The 25,332-nt window shown below is 36.7% G+C and overlaps 1 protein-coding gene across 1 annotated transcript in view; it reads right to left on the bottom strand.

Moving 5' to 3' along the window:
- Positions 1-25,332, bottom strand: part of LOC128025981 (zinc finger matrin-type protein 4-like) — a 127,566-nt gene that overhangs the window by 7,810 nt on the left and 94,424 nt on the right. Inside the window, exon 6 of the mRNA XM_052612629.1 lies at positions 15,745-15,841. Coding sequence (XP_052468589.1) covers positions 15,745-15,841 — 97 coding nt within the window. The remainder of the gene's footprint in view (positions 1-15,744; positions 15,842-25,332) is intronic.

The following is a 25,332-nucleotide window of genomic DNA, read 5'->3' as shown; positions in this document are numbered from 1 at the left end:
TTTGTTTCTGCCCACTGCCAATTTACCCAATAGTATTTTGATACCCAAGGTTGCCAGCTGGCGGAAAACACACATATTGCAGCCACAGAAGAAAGTAAACAGACTCTGTCAGAGATTTGCAGATTCTACTCAACCTAAACATTTAATCTAAAAAAAAGTTTCAAATCTAAAAAAAAAAAAAAAAAAAAATCTTAAAATCAGATATATTAACTTGTGTACTTGTCACCTTCTACTGTCAATTGTACTTGTTCCTGTTGCTTGTCCTCAATCTAGCAACCCTCAAGATTGTATAGTCTGAGGTAGAGGAGGGATTTCAGGGACTAGCCACTAAAAAATGATGCACTAATATGAAATCTCAGAATAATCTCTCTTTATTTTGATGCTTTTTTTAAAATGTACCTATACTTCATGAGTTCTAGTAATGTATGCAAGCTTAAAAATTATGATTTGCACTCTCATGCTCATAAATCACATATAGATATTGCACTGCTAGAAACGACTTTAATGTAAAGCTGGGAGTTTTGCAGAGGGGAAAGCTTGAGAGAGCTGAAACGTAATAGAGGAAGGAAGTTAGATTAAAGACCCATGCTAGCCCCTGCTGAAGGACGGGAAGAGGAATCTGTTTTTACAGCCGGACTCTCTTTATGCCTGCGCAGTGCTGGGAACTAATCCTCAGTGACTGTCAGCTGAATACTCGTCACCCCACCTAAGCTCCTTACACGAGTCCTCGTCCATCCAGCAGGAGCTGTTTCTGCATCACCCATCGTCCCGTCGTCCCAAGGAGACGGGATGCTTTAATCCCCAAAGCCACTCTCTCTCGCCTGGCACCCAGCGACACATTAGGCAGCTCATTCCTGCGTTATATAAGAGCAAGATGAGATGAAACTCATTTGTGCCCGTCCATCATGAGAATTCTTCCCTGTGAATGAGTTCCCACACATTGAGTCAGGTATATATACTATATATTGTAATAAAGTAATACAATTTAGTTATATATATAGTAATAAAGTACTGTTTTTGAAAGCACCATTTTATAATTGTCTGGCTCTGGGAAAAGGGTAAAATGTCTTAATGTGATCTTCATATAACTACAAGGTTGATTTTAATAAAGATCTACCATATTTTTTGGGAACACAGCAACATTTGAAATTCAAGCTTGTGCAGCTAGAATCATCTGCGTTTATATACTTGTGTACCAAATAGAGTCCTTATCTGCATATTATGGCTTATTGTAACAATCTTATCCCAATCCCTACAAGACACTGTGTCATTTGTTTGTTACGGGCTGAAAAGGCTGTTAGCCTGAGCTTGTCTCGTCTCAACAGATCAGCTCTTTCCCACCAGAGGCACCACAGTCTTACGGGTTTCCTGTTCGGGGAGAGTGATTACACAAGCAGAGGAAGCCCAATGAGCTGGAACCTCCTACCATGTTCCAGGCTGCCCAAGGGATCGATATCAGGAGGAGAGGGTCTAAACATCAGTGCGAAGGGCTCTGATTACACCACTCTCATCTTATCAATCAGCACAACTGTTCAAGCACTCTGCCGTCCTCCTCCTCCTTCCACAACCTCATTCTTTTACAGTCTCCTTTGATCCTCGCTTTCCCTTCCCCCCTTTTTCCATTTTTGTCACGGGGTGAGACAAAGGTATCTTCACTCACATTATCACCACACCCAGAAAATGGGTCACCAAACACTGAATCCTGAGCTCTCACGTGCCCTGTCCTCACCATCTGTAGTAAAACACCAGACTGTTAACGGTCCTGCTCTCACCTGCACTAAATCACTGACTTATCCAGCTGCTGGCCACATACTAAAAATCTCCTTAAGTGTGATGATGAGCAAACAGAGCTCAGGTGAAAGTTCAGTCGAGTGATGCAGAGAGACCAGAGTCGGCCTGCCTGTAAGATAAAGGGTGTGTAATCACAGCAGGACAGACCCGTGTGCTCCTGAGCTGTAAAGGAGATAAGAAAACACACTCAGCGGGAGGGAAAAAGCAGAGAGCACTGTGACCATGAGTGGATTGGAGCGGCAGATATTTTCCATCCTCAGTCTAAGTGTTCTGTAATCACTCCGGTCCAGCTCCGCTTCAGGATTTCTACAATGCATGTCTCCGCAGTCAAAGGTGAGAAAAATCTTTTGCTGCTTTCAAGTATAATGGGCCGGTCAAGGACGAGAACTATAACGATAAGTGTAACCAATCATTGTCATTATAGGAGAAAAGTGAAGTCCACACCACAACTATAACAACACAGAAAACAATATTGTTGGAAACAGGGGTGTGTTTAGTGTTTTGGGGACCCTCAGCAAGTGTTCCCCCTCAGTATAAATTGTGTTGTGTGGGGGGCCCCATGGACAGCTGGGCCCACGCAATTGTGTAGGTTGCGTAGTGCCTAAATACGCTACTGGTTGGAAACATTTTCAGAATGATTTTCTCCAGCTGATGAACAATAAAATCAATGAGATCCAATCAGAATCCACCTGACTTTGAAGAGCTTGAGCTTTTTAAGTGGCAGAGTCTGTGAAGCCCTATGCTGTTTTAAAAGTATAGTTAACTTCTATAATGTTTACTCTACTTTTGTACAGTTGCAAGTATGATGCTTTAGTGTTTATCAGTGGCTTTCAACGTGTTTGATTCTGAGGCCCCCAATATATAAAAATACTTCAAGAAAATTATTATAAAGAACTGCATAATTTAATTCCATAATTTCAGAGGTTTCAAGAGCCTTTATGACTTTTCCGTTTGTAATTACAGGGTTTTCCAAATGTATATTTTTTTAAATTATTAATATTACTTTAATTTTTTTTACTCACAAATTTAAAATTTGAATATTTTAGAGCTCAACATAACTAAAAATAATAATATTCATAAAAAATTCCATGATTTTTTATTTTATTTTTTTAAATAGATTTGTTCCTTCAAATATCCAGGTTTTCCAAGACTTTTGGAATTCTGTTTCTTAAAGAAATAACAGTTGTTGAGGGAATTACGAAATATCATGCCACTCTGGTCTGTGAATCACATGATCTTTCAATTATTCCATTCAATCTGGCTAACCAAAAAAGGTAAAAAGGTCAATATTTTTTTCTGTATGAACCAAAAATGGAAAGCTGCCATTCTGTAGAGGAATACACTTATGAAATGGAAAGACGGCTTGTTTTTTTATTTTTTTTTATTTTGTTTAACAAATGAAAAAAAAAAAAATCTCTCTTATTTTTTATATTGTAAGTTGGTTTATGGCTTCAGTATTTAATTTGTGTACATTGGTGGTGCTGACATTCCCCCTTCATTTGATTGGTCAAACTTGATTGATTGCTCCATTTTCTGTACTACGGATTCATTCGCTGATGGAGAGGGTTGTTTATTACATTTATATGTAATAACATTAATTATGATTCTGTTGTAGTCCCTATATTTTTTTCTATGCGCCACTGATGAATGCGACATCACTGGTTAAAAGTGAAATGCTTAGGTATTATTGCACTTCTGCTAAGCCTTTACTGCAGAACTATAAAGAGAGCAATGATAGACTTGAGCAGGACTTCGTCCAGCACATAAAAGTTTTAAAAGGAACAAAAATATTTTTTAAGCTCAGCAAATCATTAATTGAAGGGTTAGTTCACCCCAAATTTAAAATTCTGTCATTAATTACCCTCATGTCGTTCCAAACCCATAAGACCTTTGTTCATCTTTGGAACACAAATTAAGATAAGATATAAGATATAGACAGCAATGCAACTGTTCCCACGTCCAGAAATGTAGTAAGGACATCGGTAAAACAGTCCATGTGACATCAGTGGCTCAACTTCAATTTCGTGATGCTATGAGAATACATTTTGCACAAACAAAACAAAAATAATGACTTTATTCAATAATTCTTCTCCCTTAGAGTTACCGTTGTCTGACATTTTAGAGAGTGTCACAACGCATTCGCACACTGTCCCCCAATCGTAAACAATGCTGATTACATTATAGGGAACTCATCAAAATTGAGGAAGACGTAACTTGGGAAGAAGAATAGTAGAATAAATTATTGTTATTGTTTACTTTCCGCACAAAAAAGTATTCTCGTAGGTTCGCGAAATTGAAATTGCACCACTGATGTCACATGGACTGTTTTACTGATGTCCTTTTCTGGACTTGGCAACATTACAGTTGTGTTGCTGTCTATGGAGGGTCAGAGAGCCCTCCGATTTTATAAAAAAAAATCTTAATTTGTGTTCCTAAAACGAATAAAGCTGTCAAACCAAAATGTAGTTTTCCATTTGTTAAAGGGAAAAAAAATAGCCATCTTTTCATTTCTTGAATTTATCTCCATGGAACGCCAACTTTCAATTTGTGGTTCAAATGGAAAAAATAAATATTGTTGTTTTTCGTTTGTCAGATTGAATGGAATTATTGAATGATCGGATGATATATGGACTCACATTTTGAATTTTGTTTTAGATTATTTTAATGCTTGTTTTTAATTTGTATTTTTATATTATTTTAATGGACTACACATGGCCTTTTATACAGCTGTATCAGAGCCCTCCTAGAGCAAGAAAAAACACAGGTGCTCTGACTTTCAAACAAACCACTCCTTGCTCCAGGCTAAAACTCCACACTTGTACTCTGTACTGCTCATTTACTCCAGTGGGTGGAGAGGGGATCTGGTAAAGAGGATGTGTTTTCAACTCCCAAACGTATGTGTTTAACTCTTCTTGACTTTCACCTGCAGAGCACATCCAACTGGCAACTCATCAACTGAAAAGCATGGCAGAATTTACACTGAGGCAGTAAGATCCATTTTCAACTGCTTTACTGATGGAGAACATTAGAGGGACGGAATGTTATAGATGAGCCGGTGTCTGCAACTGCAGGAGGAAATAAACTGAAATCAGAGAGCTTATTGTCTATTTTGGAGACCACAAGTTCCTTAGGTAACATACTTTAAATGCAAGTCTTGTGTGAAAAATGCATCTGAAAGGCATACTGTTGGAAAGAAAATCTCAAATTAGGTCACTTTAGTGTATCAGTTGTTTCCTGTAGACACCACTGAGCAAATGGAGACTTCTGCTTCTCAAACTTTTCACTTCAGGAAAAGACTGCAGTAATGACATGCATCCTTTAGAGCAGGTGTTTTCACATTTTTTAATACTGACCCTGATATAATCCTTTATATCTTCTACATTATATTTAACACTAAATATAATCTATAATATAATTTAACACACTTCTTTATTTGGTTGTATTGTGCATAATTGCGGCACGTTTCTGTATTTGGTTGTGTTGTGAGTATTTGCGGCACATTTCTGTATCTGGTTGTGTTCGAGTAGTGTTGTCAAAGACCTGGTACTCTGGTACCAAGTCGGTACTACAAAAATTAAAATGTTACGGTACCAGGTTTTTTTTTAACTACCAGTGGTACCGAGTACCCGATCAACCCTGAGAGGTGTGCAGATGCGCTCTCTCATTAAAAGTACTGAGACGTGGTGACATCAAAAGGATGAAACCAGAGTATATGAGGAGAGTTGAAAGACAACAATTTCCCCTCTGCGCTCAGAGAATTTAATAATCACTCCACTCCTGCACCACTCCATGCTCACTGATACCAGAAACACAGCTCCGTGGCTAAAGTATTTCAGTATGTTTGAAATGTTGTTCATAACGTAGCCTATATTAAACAAAAACTAAAATAAATAAAATAACAGCGTTTCAAAATGGCTTAGGCTATTGTGTGCAAACTATTTTTTCATACCACATGCCAAACTAATAACATGATTGTCAATATTAAAAGGTACTGTAGGCTATAATTGCTGCTTTCTGCTGTGCAAATTTTGTTTGTGATAAAAATAACAGTACATTTTCGTCAGTTATTTTATCTGCAGTTCAATGCATTTCTTACAGATTTTTGCTTATTCAAAATCAGTTATAGATGAAGTAGCACTGTAAGATTACATTTGTTTGTTTAGCAAACCAACTGTATCATTATTGCACTCTCCATTATTACTATGCGATTCTTCAGAAATCATTTTATGATCTGAGTTGATGCTCAGGACACATTTCTTATTATCATTGGTGAAAACGGTAGTGGTGCTTAATATTTTTGTGATAATTGTTTTCGGGATTCTTGAATAGAATGCTTGAACAACATTTATTTAAAATGGAATAAAACAATTAGAACGGCATTGTATGTTGACAAATTTTAGCCATGCAGGTTCAGTTGTCCATAATCCCACATAATTTGACTCGTTCTGTACCCTCAAAAAATCTTAAATGTTCTTACAAGTCAAACTCAGAGCCTTTTTTATATGAATACTGCTCTTATTGTTTCTCATATCTTGTCTCATATGTTTTTTATGTGTTCTAAGAAGAGGACGTGTGTGTGAATTTGAAACCAGCTCTGTGTGGCCGTTGCATCTTGGCTGACGTGTTGTGGTGGAGTGAGAGATGGGGTGTGAGCGCTATGATTCGGCAGACTTAGTGTGACACTACAGGAAATTATGGCCTGATCCTTGGTGGCTGAAGGAGAGTGGCATAATGCTTTTAGAGGACGCAGTGGGAGTGGGCCGCAGATGCTAAACCAGGCAGTCTTCCTCCAGCAATGCACCCTAGAGCTCTTGAGAGAGCAACACTGGCCAGCGGCGGGTAAGCACTGCTAACACATTTTGTCAGCACAGCCTGGCGTGACCCTGTACCACAAGCTCTCTGGTCACAGTGCAGTGAGACAATCACTGGCCACCAACTGTGCTTCAGACACAAACGGAGCAGACAGACTGCGGTCGGGATGAAAGCCAGTAAACATGATTGCATGAAAGCTTCATCTCTGCAGGTATCATCATTTCTGTGGCTGATGATAACAACCTGTCTTGTCTGGTAATCTGTGAATGTCAGAGGTCAGGATTGGGGACTGTGAGTTATTGCATCATCCACTCTGGTAAATCAGAGCCGGAAGGATGCGCAGACAATCACAGGGTTCCTTGAGGACATAAGAGCACAGCTTGAATCAAACTGCTGCTCATTATCTGCCATACCATTATCCCTAAATTTGGAGTGTGCTAAATGTGCAATGAAGAGAAACAAAATGTTACAAATGCAAGTCTGGTTGCCTGAGTATTGCACTCCAAAAAATCATTCACACATAACGCTTATGCTGATAGAGGCTGTATTGTACTACATTTTATCTATTTTTTTCTTTTTAATTAAAATTTAGCAATATTACATAGAATGCATATCATTTTTTTTTTTTTTTTTTTTTTTTTTTTTTATAAAAGCAAGAGGTTAAATGCTGCTCATGCAGAAGAGATTCTGATGATTACGTGAGCTGAACCAAAAATGCACCGTCTGAGTGGCTACCTGATACCACTTGTTTATTTGATGAATCCAGGTAAACATTACATTATAAAGAAGTACATCACCACTCAGTCCCTCCAGAAAAACACGGATTATTTTTGTGATTGTTGCGGGCAAAAATCCTTGAATCCTTGAAATCATGGTACCTCCGCATAGTTTGCTTCCTGAAATTGGCAATTTATGCGTCGAAAGTGCGGCGTATTTGAAAAAATGCGACCCCTTGGCATATGCGGCCCTTGGCTGATTATGCATTAAATCACGCGATCGCATAATCGCGTTTTTCTGGAGGGACTGACCACTACATTATAAAGGAATAGTTTCTCACTAGGCTACTACCCTACTGTAATGAGTCATTTCTTATGACTTCCTATGATAAGCAAGCATACTAAATCACATAATATTTAAGTTCTCATTCTGTTTTATTTCAGACCTTAATTAACACATGGCTCAAACTTACAAAACATTGAGTCAAACAAGTTCTTTAGATTTAAAAAAGGAATATTCAACTACTTCTGTAAAAATGAATACAAATAAAATATACACACAAATATACAAATGCTGTTTTACAGGAATTGCAAAGTGCATTCTCTTGCTGCTACGTCAATCATTTTACATACTAGGCTACTGATATACTTACAACTGTAAGGTTTTGGTACTATTCAGTAACAAAAAAGTACAATCTTACAACTGTAGAGGTGCATCAACTTCTGAATGAAACTAAAACAGTCCATTGTGAAAATGAAAACTAACTGCGTAGCCTCTAACACTGGCCTATCATTCGCCATCCTCATCCTCATCCCTCTGTCAAAATAATTTGCCCCCACTGTCATACACACCGGGTAACTGCTTAGCGCGGTCTTTTGCGCTTATTTTTGTTGGCAGATGAGAATGATTTGCGTCCTTCCCACGGGTTTCACCACGGGCTTCACAGATGATGTTCACGTCGTGTAATTATGTCACTTCGTAAGGTTCCCATTGGGAAATAATGGCGATTTACTTGTGCGAAGTAAACGCAACATTTTTCAACTTTCTGCTAAGCTATATGTGACTTTTTTTTTGCAACGAAAATTATTATTATTATGAAATCATGCTACCTCCGCATATTTTGCTTCCTGAAATCGGCAATTTATGCAGCGAAAGTGCGGCATATTTGAAAAAATGTGACCCCCGCATACATATGCGGCCCTTGGCTGATTATGCATTAAATCACGCGATCGCATAATCGCGTTTTTCTGGAGGGACTGACCACTACATTATAAAGGAGTAGTTTACTCAAAAATCTAAGTTCTGTCAATATGTACTCGATTTGATTTGAGAAAATAACATATGGGTCTGGAACAACATGAAAACCAGGTGACAGGTGAATTTTTTTGACAGGTGACAGGTGATTTTTTTTTTTTTACTTCAGATTGAATCAGAGCTCATTCCACATACACAGCAGGGGGTGGCAGGGGGTGACAGCTCTCCCTTCACCCCTAAAAGAAGTAAGTCTCTCTGAAGTTCCCTTCCCAGATAGATAATTATAGCCATAAGAGTTTGGATTGCCATGGCTGCTTTTCAAGGAACGCATGATATTGCAATATGTTTTAAGAAAAAATTAAGAAAAAGAGAAGAAACATCATTTAAGTCAGTGCATCCATCAACAAACTGCTATCTATGCAAAGAGGGGACAGGCTGAGTGTTTAATCTGCACATTCGTGTCCAGTAATACATTTTTCATTATAAATAAATAGGCAATAATGTCTACTTTAAATCCAGTAGTCATTTCTGGTGACAGGCATTTAGAGCACCTTAACGTGCATTCAAAATCCATAGTACCTTTCACACTGAGGCTTTTGTCTGTAGTTGAGATGCTCAGATCTCCAACCAGCCGGCACAGCTGAATGGGAATTCATGATTCATTTATGACTTATTTTAGACTGCTATCATCATCCTTCCTGGTCTTCAAAAATCAATTTTCTCTCACATTAGCAGCAGTTCCTTCTGGCTAAATGTTCCTCTTATTTAATGGTGTGAGAAAAAATGCTTTATGTATGTTGAGCACTGATTCTATAAAATCTTTGTCTGCAATGGAAAAGCCATGCCTTTTTTAAATGTTTATTTTATTTTATTTGGTGCACTAGAAGCATATTTACAATCTCTACGTTTAACATGATATTTTGCAAATTATCTTAATAATTATTATAATGACTTTACAGATGAGCTTTAATTTTCTAAAGTTTCAGAGCTTAATTTGATAGACATCATTAGATATGGATTTGTTCTCTCTTTTTTTCCAATTATAAACCATTCAATATTGTAGCATTTACTTGATGTTTAATTTGCTTTGTTGTTTAAAATTAGATTTTTAATTTTAGTTCATTTTTATGGTGCACAAGTAGCTTTTATTTTGCATATAGTTTTTGAACATTACAATTTTTTTGATTTTTAGATTTTCTCTTTTTTGACCAATTCTTCTTTATTTTATTTTATATTTTTGAATTTCAGTTTTAGTTAGTTATTGGTGCAAAAGTGGTTTTTAATATACATATATAATTTTTACTTTTTAGTAGTTTTTCAAATACCAGATTAGATAAAAATGAATCATTCATGAAATTTCAACTTATGATTATACACATAACGTCCCCCCACCCCTCGAAAATGCATAATACCTTAAATAACATAAATTACCAAAGTTCAAGTTCAAAGTTTTATGCGATACCAGGCATCCAATACAAGGCAATACAGCATACTGCCGTCAATGAATCATGCTATAAATATGCCATTGCTGAACATTTATCCTTAAATTGTAACTTTGATTGGTTCCACTCAGGTCTGGTGTCAGTTACAGAATGCCCACAGAGAACAATGCTCTCTAATTTACCAAAAAGACAGACACAAGAAAGAAAAAATAATGCGTAATGCTGATTTATTGCACAATTGCATTTAATTGTTTCTTTTTCTTTCCGACTCAACTTTAGTAGTTTAGTAGTTTCCAGGTTGAAAACAAAGAAGCAATTGTAGTAAACACAGCTGGGGTTTCTAAGAGCACCTGTTTGTCTTTGTAATAAAGTTTTCAAATATGACCTTAACATTGAAGTTTTTAAATAAATTGAAAATAAATGTATACAATTTGTGAAGCTAGCAAAAGAAAGAGTTTACCCAAAATTATTGTATTAGATTTCTTAAGACTAATTTTATTTGTATTTTTGGAAATCTTTTGTTCGTTATCTGGCTCGGCGCTGTGTTCATCTTCAATTCTCTCTTCACAGCAGATCAGTCAGTGTACTGTTTGAGTAAATTAATTCCGGGTTATTGGTTTGTTTTAACTCAGAGGGAGTGTCAGCCACATTAAAAAATTTAACAGTTTAAGTCATTTGTGGATTAATGCGTATTAGAGAAGCAAACCGTTTAAAACGATTCAGTTCGATTTGGTGAACTGGTTCAAAAAGATCCGGTTACATCAAATGATTCATATGTGAACCAGATATCACAAACTGCTTTGTTTTGAACTCTCTCACAACAGACACGAAAGAGAAGACATAGTTTTTGCTATTTTTGGACCAAAATGTATTTTTGATACTTCAAAAAATTCTAACTGACCCTCTGATGTCACATGAACAGTTCAAAGGAGGGACTGAGAGCACCCTGACTACATTTAAAATATCTTAAACTGTGTTCCAAAGATAAACGGAGGTCTCACGGGTTTGGAACGACATGAGGGTAAGTTGTTAATGACATAATTATGATTTTTCGATGAACTAAACCTTTAAGTGCTACTTAGGAGTCGCAATCCGTTTATCAAGTGCTGAAATTATAAAATTACATTATAAAATGGCTCTTAATTGTAGTACACTGTCGTTTATTGACGTTAACCTAATGCTGCGTTCCAGACAGACAACATAGATATAATAACTATAACACAATACAATATTATATTATAGTCTATAATATTACACTTTACAAAATATATAATATACTTTATATACTTTATTTATATTATGTTAGGTAAAAAATGTAGCCTGAATGCATTGTAAGTCGCTTTGGATAAAAGCGTCTGCTAAATGCATACAATTATTAAAATTTATTTATTTATGTATTTCTATATTTCTGCCCTTTTTAATTATTTCATTTATAAATTAAGAAAACAAAAATAAAAAAATGAGTCATAAAGTGTACAATAAAGCACAACCAAATCCTTATATTATAATCACATTGCGCGTGAATCAAGTTAAAGGACCGTAATATTAAGATCAGTCGTATGATCGTTTTTACAAACTTCTTAGGCTTACGAAGCTTTTGGGAAACCCAGCCAAGACTGTATATGCTAATATTCTGGTCAGTAGTCTTCTTTTGGTACAATATCTCCCAGCATGATGCCAGTTTTAAAATGAAATCAGGTGTTTTTTTTTTGCTGCTGCCCTACAAACTGAAACCAACCTGGCTGATATTACAGGCCTTTTGTCCATCTGCTGAGTACGTTTGAGCGGGATGGGTTCCTGGAGCTCCTTTGATTAGAGTGTGTGTCTGTCTCAACATGAGAGTGACAGGCTTCTGGAGTCCCTCTGATGGGTGTGTGTGAAGGGAGTGTTTCTCACCAAGAGATGGAACAGCCCCTGTGATGCCGTTTGTATTTCAGTGCACTTCATATGACCTTATTCTGAGAGGACAATGGATGCTGTAATATTAAACCGTTAAAACTGGTGACAAACATAATAATTAGCAATTTTTACACCCCCCCCCCCCCCCCATCCCACCCCAAAAGGCCAAGCTTCTTGACTGGCCAATGCTTCTTGAGAAAAAAAGGGCATTTAAAGAAAGAATAAATAAATAAATAAATAAAGTGTAATATAATAAATAAATATCTCTGCTCTATATATAAATTAATTAATTAATTAGTATACAAATTAAATATATACATTATAAAATAAATAATTAGTGGTGGGCCGTTATCGCGTTAACGCGAGACTCTTATCGGGCGATAAAAAAAAAAATATCGCCGTTAATCTATTCTCAAAGTTGGGTTGGGAGCTGGGTCTATACTAAGCAATCTATGATGATTTTCACCTTGATATTTTATATAACCGACTGGTTGAGGCCAGCCTAAAAAGATGCTCAGGACAGTTGACGGGCCACTGCTGCGCATCGTCACGAAAGCTTATCTTTCTCACGTGTTGTTAAGCCGTACCACTTGTCGATTTAAACATTAAAGCATCCAAAAACTAGACGCGGAAAAGCTGAACAGAGTAGCGCGTGCCATTAGGTGCGCACGAGAGAGAGAGCCGCGTATCACGGACAGCGAGACTGAACCAAGCTCTCCTCTGCGAAGTTCACCTCGAAGTTCCTCCTGCACCTGAACGAACAAATGCAAATCGCAATTTGAACAAATAAAAAGATGTGAAAGAGCCCAATTCAACACCACTGTGTTCTGGTGTTCAGGGCTCGCGCAGAGATATAATTTTTGATATATATATATAGCAAAACTGTAATAATGTGAGAAATGTTGAAGGTGTCTGAATAAATGTAGGTTTCATTGTATATTTCATTTTTACATTGAATACTATCCAGTGCTATTATTTGGTTTCTGTACCTTGACACCAAAAAAAAAAAAAAACACTTAAACATTGGTGTGAAACAGGAGTAATGTTGTTTGCACCTTGTGCAATGTGGAATTAGTTTACAGCTTTTTCAAGCACTTTGTGATACATACAACAGGAGATGAGTCCCTTTTCTAATGCACCACCTAGCTTTTCAAACCCCTTCTCAAAAACTTACTGTTTGTCCATTTTATTTGGGTAACACATATTCTGAATGCCTTCGGCAGAATTCGAATGAGCCATTTTAATCTAGATTAATTTCAAGATCACAGTGAGATTAATCTAGATTAAAAAAATTAATCTATGCCCACCTCTATAAATAATACATGTAAATTATACACACAAACTCTCTTCATATAATAAATACATAAATAGAAATATGTACTGTAAGTTATATGATAATAAACAATTAAACTAGCATGATTTATAGGACATTGTTGCAAATTTATATTTAAGTAGTTTTGCAATAGTTTGTTTTGCATTAGTTAAATATTCTTTTTCCTACTCATTGGTTAATGCAGGTTGGCAATGCATGCAACTGCTGTGGACAGAAGCGTTTCATTTTTTACAAACAAAATGTTAATGTGTATGTAGCAGGAAGCCGATTGTGTTCTGCACGGATCAGAAACACTGTCCTCCAACAACAGCATCCTAAGCGTGATGTTCTACGAGGGTTACTTAATGCAAAACAGACCCTTACATGAACTTTACCTCAATCAGAATACGCAGAGACCCGCTGCAGCAACAAGATAGGGAAACATCCTCTTTAATCAATGCTCTTCCTGGCTGTCAGTGATTCCTCGTACAAGAGGATGTAGCTCTAATTACAATTAATGATTGTAAGATAGTAGTGAATTGGATTTCAGCTGGAGTCCTCCTGCCAAACCCCAACTCTGTTTGCATGTTAATCAATTGGTTTATTGTGAAGAGCAATTAGGGGTTGCTTGAAGCGGTTGTAGTCGTCTCACGTAGCTCAAAGAAATGGGCCAGCTGCCTCGAAGTGAAGACATTAAAGCGCCATCACCACAGACTCTAAACCTGAAGGTTCCTCGTATAAAGGTGGCTTCATTTCTGTCATCTGTGTGTTATTGGACAAACAGCGGGAGCTCTGCTACCTCTTTTCCTCTCTCCCTCCACTTTCTTGCTCTAAATCATTTTTATTTCATTACGAGGTTGATGGGCATGTCCTGCTGGAGGCGAGTGGGTGTATTTGGAGGCAAACAGGGTGGCAGATCAACCAAACACCACTGCTTGATGTGCAAAGGGCTCTGCCAGATGGAAACAAGAAGTGACTTTAATTGTTTCTAAGTGCTCACAGGTGGTAAGGTTTACCAACCTCGGTCTGAATAGAAACATCACTTTATACCAACCTCAGTAAATAACCAACTTAGTCTAGTATGAATTTCACTTATGGTGTAGGCTGATCTAGATGTTTAGCCAAAATGTTTACAAGCCCTTAGCAAAGCTGGTTGACAAAGTTTTGCTGGTTAAGCTTAGGTAATTCTATAAATCCCACTGTATTATATTTGATATGAAGATTTGTAAAGCCTCTTATTTACAAGCTATCGATATTTCATTTTATTTTGGCCTTATAAATATCAGCAACTGCTCCAAATTGCATATTTTTGCTCTGAATAAAATTGAGGATTTTTTTCCCCTTGTTGAGTATGAGCTCCCTGTTTTCATACTATATGAGCCATAAAAGCATTATGTATCAAATATACTCAATGAAAAACACAAACAACTTCCATTAAAAAAAAAAAAAAAAAACACTTCTTATCACAATCTTATCATAAATGTATTTTTTTGATTATACAGTTGAATCATAATGTAATTTATAACAACATATGGGAGCAAAACATGAGGGGGAAAAATCATCAGTATTCACTACAAAAGCTCCCTGCTGCAGCTGTCAAATCAAATACGGCTGTTAGACATGTCATCTGGTTTAATGATGTTTTGTTATGTAGTGTTGCAGACGGGCAGACAAAATTACTAGATTGAGTATCAAACAAAGGATCTTTCATCATAAAGCACAAGTAAAAGGACAGAAGGTAGCACACTGTAAAGTAAAACGAGACTGGACCCTGAGCAAAGGAAAAAGATGAATTTAAGTACTAACAAAACCAAGGTAAATTTATGACACAGCTGAAACCAAAGACCTAATCATATCAGAATCCATAACTACAAATGACAAGCAGGAAAATCAAGCTAAGGCAGACAGGAACAAAAGAATACAAACTGAAAGTTCATGAAACTTAAACTAATGGTGACACGTTTAGTCCATGAACCAATTTTGATCAAAAAAAAAAAAAATCTGTACCCATTTGAGAGCTAAAGAGGATGGGGAAGATTTTCTGTGAATAATGGAAACGGTTATAAAAAAGATCAGCATGAAGATTCTCCAGAACCACTCCTTTAGTGAACAGCAAACAAAAAAAAAAAAAGAGAGAGAGAGAGTTCTCTGAATTAAAAGAAAGACCGAAACTATTTATTTTTATTTTTATATTGTATCCTTAAGTGAGAATGTTTTAATCACAGAGAGAGATTTAAAGGGAAATATGAAAGTGTTTTTTTTTTTTTTTTTGAAGAACAACTGTTGTGAAACAGAACGTTTGTACATTTTATCTTTTGTTTTTTTTTTTTGGTTTTATTTGTCTGTATTTATTTTTTTCCTACATAGTTTTAGGAAAACATCTAAGATAAAGCTGGTTCTTACTTAAATGAAACAATAATTATAACTCCATTAAGTCTCCTTGGCTATCAAGAGGGCTGTCTCTTGGAAAGAGTTGAAGGAATGGAATATCATTCAGGACAGACAATTCTCACTCACTTGTTTTGGTGTTTGGAGCCCTGGAGATGTGCATGATACTGTTCGATGGAATTCAGCACCACGTTGCAAACGCTACACGAGTAACTCCGGCGCAGGCCTGCAACACAAAGCAAAAAATAAATTCCGACTTTAAAGTAGAATGGAAACAAGTCCCAGCTGAAATGCTTTTAAAATTGTTTTGTCTCATTTCTCGTTTTCTTTTGAGCATTATTGATTGCTTTTTGTTTTTGAGATTGCCTTGGATGACAAAGAGCAAAGAAATCTATATTTAATCCCTGTGGTTTTGCTTGTCTCGACATGACGAGGTTTTTGTTTGAAGACTTCATTCTCCGTGTGTCAGATGAAAGCAAACCAGCTCTTAAAATGGCATCTCCTTCTGCATCAGAAGTATTAGCAATTATACTGTAGTTTGATTTTGTCCTGATGGCCTTTTGATTTGGGGTTATGATTCATGATGGTCTTTTACAGTGGATGGGCGCCAAGTGCATCAGTTTGGGAGGGAGTGAAGCAGATGTGAGCTAATTAAAGGCTTTGCAGGTGGTACCACAAATAACGAAGAGTGTCGGACCAAAAATAGACGGATGTGAAGAATGGGAAAGAAAACAGAAATGCATAGAGGCTCGTTCATCACATGTGGAGAGACCATGTGTGCTCTTTCTGGGCAATATTTCTCTCAGACATCTGCAGAGTTATTTTTGATGACGCTGTTGTCTGTTCCTCGATCTGTTCAAAAATAGGCTTTCCACAAGCCTTACATTATATATTGCTGTTACACTGCACCAAGAGCTCTGATAATATAAATTTATCTCAGGTCAGGAAAGGTAATTACATACGTGAATGCATATGGAATTAATATCACACCAGCCAAGATTTTTTTTTATAGATTTTGTACATCAGAAGATTATAATTCATGTATATATACAACTATTAATTCTGAATGAATGAGCTGCATTCAAAGCTGAAATCTTACTTGTTATTGCAAATTTCACTGCTTAGTAATGTGACAAGTTGCTACAGTACGTTACTCAGAAACTGTAAACAGCTTATAGTTGTGTTGGAACAGTAAATACAAAATTGCTTTCTCTGCTGTGGATTCAAGACATTACAAGCCAATACGATTAAAAGATTTAAATCTGGAGATAGATTATGTCATTCTAAGACTTTACATTTCTTTGCCCTGATAAAGTCCTTGACTGAACTGGCAGGGTGTTTTGTGTCATTGTCTTGATCCAATATGAAGTGCTTTCTAATTAGTTTGGCGCCATTTTCTTGAATATTGGTAGCCAAGATAATTTTGAACCCTTCCAAATTCATTCTGCTACTGCCATCATACATTAAATCATCATTAAAATTAAGAGGTCCTGTTCTAAAGACAGCCATGCATGCCCATGCCATGACACAACCTCCACCAAGCTTTACAGATGAGGCTGTATGCTTAGGATCATTTGCAGTTCCCTTTTTTCTCCACAATTTTGTCTTTGTCTCATCGGTCCATCAACTTAGTTACAAACCTCTACTGGCTCACATTTGTGAAGAATCTTGCCTTTCTATTTTTGGTGCTGATCAGAGGTTTGCACCTTGCGGTGTAGCTTCTGTAATTCTGTGTCAAATTTTCCTGTGGACTGTAGATTGACAGAGCATCACCCCAGCTTTTTGGAGGTTGTTGGTTATTTTACAGACATGTATTTTAGGGTTCATTTTCACAGCTTTTATGATTTGTCAGTCATCAACAACTGTTGTTTTTCTCAGCTGATCAGGTCATCGTTGGTTGCTGATGTCGCTAGTTTCCAAACTCTTGATTTATCCATGCCCTTTGTTTTTCCTATAGTTCTAATAGACTTCCCTTTTTCTTTTAACATCCAAATTGCTTGCTTTTTGTTCAGCGTCGGCTTCCTCATCTTCATCCTGGTTTGTGTGTATCATCATCAAATGCAAGATTAGAATGCAGAAGCAATGGATATAACTGATAAGACATTCCCTGCTTTTAATATCTGAAGAATTAATGCAACAGGACACAGCTGAACACTTATATGTTCACACTTACCAATATCTATGCTCACATAGAGATGGAACTCTAAAAGTGCTGATTTTCTTAGCTGGTAAAACATCTTTGTGCTGAATCACCCAATAATAAAATGTGAGATTCTTTAGTTTTGTTTCATATTCATCTTTTAATCATATTTATAGATTTTTTGACTCCACAGCAAACAGAAAAATGTTGCATTGACTGTTCCAGTACTTATGGAGGGCACTGTGTGTATGTGTATGTATATATATATATATATATATATATATATATATATATATATATATATATACTGTAACTGACCCCAAACATTTTAATACTACTAATATATTTATGTTGATTATTATTTATTCGTTTTTTTTTTTTTAGTGGGGCTAGAACACCTAATGCTCACCCTCTCATGGCTTAATGGTTTATTAAGTACTCTGTAAATTCACAAGACACCAATTTTCAGCAATTTGCTTCCATCAAGGTCTGGAATACTTGACAGGAATCAGCTGAAGGGTCATTACAAAAGAAGACTAAATGAAGACTTCTCCATATTCTTTAGTCTTACCAGGTCTGCGGAAATAAGAGGAAACTGAGCAAGTCCTGAGAGAAATGCTGGGATTTGAAACCTGCTTTACATTTTGATGGATTATGTCATTTAAAGTGGCTTCATCAAGGGCATCTAGACTAGACTCCCATTTTTATTGCCAGTGTTTTGTCACCGTATTGATTTATCCCATATTAAAGGAAAAAAACATTTATTCATGACTTCCAGAAGCATTTTAGTGCTTTTATTTATTTAAAAAAATGTATATATATACAGTACAGACCAAAGGTTTGGACCCACCTTCTCATTCAAAGAGTTTTCTTTATTTTCATGACTATGAAAATTGTAGATTCACACTGAAGGCATCAAAACTATGAATTAACACATGTGTATTATATATGGAATTATATACATAACAAAAAAGTGTGAAACAACTGAAAATATGTCATATTGTAGGTTCTTCAAGGTAGCCACCTTTTGCTTTGATTACTGCTTTGCACACTCTTGCCATTCTCTTGATGAGCTTCAAGAGGTAGTCACCTGAAATGGTATATATATATAAATAAATTTACTTCATCGTCACTGAAATAGAAACACACACACACATTCTGATGAAGCTTTCTGAATGCTTTCTGTGAGTTGGGAGTGATGTGATGCATGTTCACAGACAGCTTGTGGTGTCAGTACACCAAACACATGGTGACAGCAAGTATGTGTAATGAATCCACAACACTATTCATAGCGAGCTATTAATATGAACAGGATGTAAGGCATTACAGAAATATTGCACTGAAATTTAACTGACATTTATAAAACACAATTTACAGCCTGCGTAAATTAGTCTGAGAAAAGTTTTTTTTTTTTTTCAGTTAAACTCTAATGATACTTTTCCATGTCTCTTAATGAAGAATTTGCGTTTAACTGAACTCTATTCTGCTATTATCTTAATCGCTGAAGAACCAGCCTCTTTCAAAGATTAAAAATGTTAGAACTTCAGAGTTCATAAATAGCTTCACTGAGTGTTTGTTTCTGTTAAAAAGCTCTGTGTGATGGGATTTTCCTTCATGTAGGAACCCTGATGACCTCTTAATGTGCTACTCATAAACCAGCCTTAGAAGATACTGTGGTGGCTTCTAATCCCATTTAATTAAACTGACTGAGATGCCAAAAGAACTACAGAGAAAGACAGACAGCGAGAAATGTGGTTCAGGGTAAGATGAATGTTTACTGGTAGGAGATTAAAGTTTGCTCCTAACTGCTGGCTTGTGGGAAAGAAGTCTCACTTATTTCCGACAATAGGCCATCAATCAGTTTCTCTTCTCTTGGCCAGGAAATTGATACCAAACAGATGAGACACTCTTAAAATTCAACTAAATTATTAATCGTGCCCGATCAGAGAGAAAGGCTTGATTGCTAGTGCTATTTTACTCAGAATTTGAGTATTAATTTAGAACTCCAAAAGCTCAAAAAGCATCTCTCAATCATGATAACCCTCATGGTAGTATAAGAGATTTTGAGTTTTGCCGTAGCAAATCTAATGATCATCTAATTATGTCACTACCAAATTCATACATAATGATAATTCCCAAGATGATTCTTCCAGCAATTACACACATTTTATGGAGGATTCATATCTGCTATGTTCATCAAATCCTACATTTCACAATCTAGACCATATCCTCTGGGTTATGATAATGAATAACTGCACTCAACTCTATCATTACTTTTAATATGTTTCACAGTTATGGCAATAATAATACAATATGAATGTCAATTTTAGTCCTGCCTGTCAAGGTGCATATGAACGGAGAAGGAAGGAGGTGCTGGCTTGTTCTTGACTTTTTACAGATTCTGTGAAGCACATAAACTGCTCTTGCAATTTTAAACAGGGCAAATCGCTGCACTTTCAATATTCCCCCTTCACGAAATGGCAGGAGGCTCTTCAGCGCTGAGCTGGTATTTACATCCGAAAGCTTGTCACTCTCCCTGCTTTTTTGTTTAGGGGGAAATGAAAACCTGGTTGCAGCAGGAGAGGGCTGTGCTGTGCTCCAATTTTCTCAGCAACAAAATATAGACTGAGTTGGAAGGCAATTACACTGAAGTGTTCTCCACAAAAATAGCCAAGAGTCTGGGCCGGGATGCGCTAGCAGTCACCTCTCAGATGAGCCCTACCAATGGCTTCCTAAACCTGATGAGAAGCTCAAATAGTAATGAATAGCTACATCCATGTGAAAGCTATTATTTTGCATTCCCCCAATTTTCTCAGTCCTTTCCTTTTAAAAAAGGACATGTGTGTTTTTCTATATGTTACATTGACCCTGTGTTCGTTTGCAGGCTGCTAATGAGGATGATGAATGAGATAGGGCAGGCCAAAAGAAGTCTTGACAGCTCCCTGAAGGACGACCAAACCACAGGCAGAGCTCAGGAGATCGAGACACTCAGGACTGGATTTGAAGCAAGGCAGTGTTTTAAATATGTTATCTTGCTAAAACCCGTGTTGGACCCCCAAGCGGGTCTGTCCTTATTTACTTGTCTCGATGCTGCTATACTTTCTAGTGGAAACCTTTCCATGACAGTTCATTGTGACCTAATCTGTCAAACTTCAAAATGCACCAGAAATCAACATTAAGCAACCAAAATACGCATACTTATGACATGCAGACAAAATATATTTATCATGGCCAAAACTTAAGAATTTGATCCCTTGTTTAATTAAATTGTTGCATAGGTTTTAGTCAGATTTTGTTCCCACAACTTTATTCATTCACTCATTGTAATTTCATCAGTGGTTATGTACTGTAAAAAAAAAAATAAAAAAAAATAAATACATATTCTGCTAGGTTTCTGTCCCTCCACTGAAAGTCCAGGTAACTAAAATGTAAAATATCTGTAAAAGTCTTGTGAAGAGATGCAATCACTTTATGTGATTAACAGAAAACACACAAGCCCCTTTCACACTGCATGTCGGACCCGGCAAATTGCCAGGAACATTGCCGGGTCGCCTTCTGTGTGAAAGCAAACATGTCCTGGGACTGATCCCGGGTCGGGGACTTAGTAACATTGCTGGGTTCAGTCCCGGAACGGGCGCTGTGTGAACAAAAGCCAGATCTAATGCCGTCGTAGTGCCTAAAGTTTTGGACTCTTTTTCGACATTACACGTCACGCCCTGATGTCATGTGCCGTTACGGGACCTTTATAGGTTGTGTGTTAAAGCACGCACATATTCCGGGTAATCCCTGGCAGTGTGAAAGTTCAAAAATCTAGCGACCCGGGAACAATTGCCGGGACACATTATTTGTGTATTTGCTGGAATCGCAGTGTGAAAGGGGCTACAGTTCGATACAATTCATTTTTTCCAAAGCAGAAAATGAGGAAAATGTTGTCATATTCCATCTAGGCAAAATAGTTACTGTATTTACATAAGCTACAGGAAGATGATTCAACTCACATTATCCAGCAGTCAAAACAGCTATCCCTTGCGGTCCAAGGGGGGTATGGTTTTGTAGGGATTTGGCATGAATGCAGAATAAAGGTGCTATTTTTTGCAAAACAATGTTTATATTTGAAAGCACCAAAACAAACACGTCCACATCGCATCAGGACCAAACCCCTATTTTGATAACTCTGCCTCACAAGTATGTGCACAACCCTGGTGGAATCTGCTATACCTGCTGGCCGCAGCATATTCAAGTAAAAGCCAAAAGAGATTAGTTGTGTGAAAATGCAAACTCAATGTAACTCACCTATCAGCAAGAAACAAAGCAACCTCAGGATTCAATCAGGCCTTCCCACTCCTTAAATTCTCTCCACCGCTGGAAAGCTGCTCCAATATTTACACGGATCCTACCTCTTGCCTGATCATAACCCTTATTTTTAATGTTTTGCTCCTCTGAAGTTTTCCCTTTTTTAACAGCTATCTCTCGCTATCTATAGTCGATCTGCTAATATCCATCCTGTAAACTCAGTGAGTGCTAGACAATCCCAATCATTACTAGACATGCCCTTTACTGCTGATTGGCTGTGAGTTTGTTTTGGGGCTCGGTCCGACACAGTGGTCAAAAGCATTTTTCAAAAATCACTTAGTGCACCTTAAGGCTGAACTAACGACACCTACAGTATACAGAGATGTGATGTTTGTGAGTGAGGAACACCTTGATGAGAGGCTTTTGTGATCAGCAGCATTTCTGCTGATATTTCAATGAGACACATTTACAGAGAAAAGATCCTGACAAGGGCACCCTGCTGTGTCATGGCTGGGGAAAATAATTACCTCTTATGAGAATGTCTTGTCATGACATTTTTGTTGTCTCTAGTCTTGACAGACCAGAACAACTGTATTCTATGGGATTTGACTTGAAAGGAACTGTGCTCCTCTACACCAGATATGTAACACACAACAAATTTGTTCCCCAAGATCTTTTAAATGCATGACTACAGGCAGAGTCCGAAGCTCAGATTACCTTTGGACTGATCAGTTTGCTGTTATTTAAGAGAACATTAAGCCAGTCTTTCTACCCTCACACATTTTGTATCTATGGTTCCTTAATACCTTTGGCATTGTTGGCTACAGAGTTTCTTTTTGCACATGATGTCCAATCTGTTTCCCTTAAAGAAAAAGTTCACTCAAGAGAGCCATTATAGAAGTCAATGTGACTCATTCAATATATTCAATGCCTTCTGATGTGTATACAATAGCTGGAGCTCTTAGGCCTTATTCAGGCTTACATTAAGTTTTAAAATGGCACTTTTAAACACATTAGTTCAGGCCTGATGACAGAAACACTGTTTTTGCAAGTCACTTGATTCTATGGCAACACTGAAGATAACTGGTGAACAATCACATAATACATAATCTGATTAATGATAAACATGTAACAAAAAAAGAATGGCAATCATCTTGATCACTCAATCACTGCTTCATGATATAATTTCATGGACATTTTTTCTTTTGCATTCCACTGAAAAAAAGAAATACAAGTTTTGAACAACATGAGGTTGAGTAATGACATTTTTGATTGAACTATCCTTTTAAGATCACTTATTGTGTTTTCTTTGGAATTAAAATAGGACGCTTTCTTCTGTAGACAAAAGACATAGTTCATCAAAATATATTTTTTTTTTTCAGTTTTTTTTTTTTTTACTAATACGAATGATTATATAGTAAATATTGCTACTGAACAAAATAAGCCTGAATCAGACTGACTTGTTCAATTCAGTAGCAGGCAAATCAAAAGCAAAGTGCTTTGAGCCTTAGTTCCTAAGGACAAGTGACAAGCTTTTTGCAAGTTTACCTTCGGGAAAGTAACTCTCAAGGATTACAGATCTACTTTTTGAAATGTATCTGAAGGAAATACTTGACTTGACCTTGTTCAAACCCCTGAGCAACTACTGCAATGTGACGGTTTATTTGAACTGGCTTATGGATCTGTCAGGATTTCTGGATCACACACTGTATGAATATCATGTCTAGTGATTAAATCAGTGTGAAATATGTATTTAAAGAGCACAAAGTCTCCAGGGCTGGAAAGAGTACTTGTCCAAAAAACTATTTGAGCAAAAGAGCAGCTTATAAGAGTAGTGAGTACTGAGCTGCAGATTCTATCCCTTTATAATAAAATCTATACAACATTTAAAAAACAATGTATATACTCTAATTCACATAATATGTTGTTTGTTAGATAGACCCCTAATAAAAACCGTGTGGTAAACCCTTTTTTGGCAGGGTTCCCCTGGTAAAATTTGGATTACAGGCACTAAATATCATGTTACTGGGGTTGTTTCGACCCGTGGACATGAAAAACTGTCGGCAACAGTGTTAAATTAGCCCAATTCTGTGGGGCAAAACCATGGACTTGGCAGCACTGTTTTCTAACACTGTTTGATTTGAAGACAGTTAAGAGACCAATTACTCTCTCCCTATCCAAGCACGTTGATGGATAAAAATGAATTAAAATGTAATGACCACAAATGGAGGGAAAGTACCAGAGTAAAACTATAGATACACAAGGACTATAGAATACACAAAACATGACACTTGTATAGCTTTGAATGGAGGAAAAATGCTATGCTCAACAGCTGGCTCTATCGAACGAAGCCACTCCTTTTGAGTAAAAGAGCCAATCGCTAATCTGTAAAGTCAGCCCGTCACTGCAGCAGCCGTTAGAAGTCCCAGTTGCCATAGAAACAGTCTTTTGAACTTTTTGAAATAGGTTTTTTGCGCTTAGGACTGCGCTGGCTGATTTAGGCTGAAAAATAGGCTTTTTGAACATTATTTGAACAAAGGAAACAACACTTATGTTCTTGTCAGGTTTCATTGGTGCTTTAAAATATGAAATTTAATCTTAAACTTGGTTAACAATTTTGGAGAATTTGATGTTTCCCCATTCAAAAAGATAGGAGCTGCACTTGCATGCCCGAGAAGTGTTTCAAAGATGGCCGCCAGGTGAAATGATTTGCCTTAAAGGGACTTTGAGATACATCACACAATTAAAAGTACACAATTTTTAAACTACTCAAAGTACAATTTCTGATAAGCTACTTACATTACACTATCAGAGTATCTGTTATTTGTTACTTCACACCCCTGAAAGTCACTGACAAAATTCAACTATGGGGACCAGAAGTAGGGAAGATCAAAAAAAAAAAGTTAGTTTAGTTTAGTTGTTCACTAAGGGAAAAAAGTTTTTAATGAACTGGAACAACAGTCATTGAGATCCAAGTTAGTATGGTTAAATTACTTGTCTTTCTTTATTGATACTCCATTACAAAGACTGGAGTAATGAAAATTCAGCTTTGTCAACACAGGAATAAATTACACTTTAATATATAAATAGAAAATAAATTGTAGTATTTCAGAATTACTTTTACTTTTTTGATCAGTGCAGCCATTGTGATGATAAAAAGCTTGTTTCAAAAACATTTGAAAAAATCTTACCAACCCCAAACTATTAAATTTGTACTTTCTTTCTACTATCTTCTTTATTTTTATTTTAAAAAACACATAACTGTCAATTATTTCATTATATTA

Source organism: Carassius gibelio, chromosome A13 (genome assembly GCF_023724105.1).
Source record: "Carassius gibelio isolate Cgi1373 ecotype wild population from Czech Republic chromosome A13, carGib1.2-hapl.c, whole genome shotgun sequence".
Classification (NCBI taxonomy): domain Eukaryota; kingdom Metazoa; phylum Chordata; class Actinopteri; order Cypriniformes; family Cyprinidae; genus Carassius; species Carassius gibelio.
This window is presented reverse-complemented; position numbering and strand designations above follow the sequence as displayed.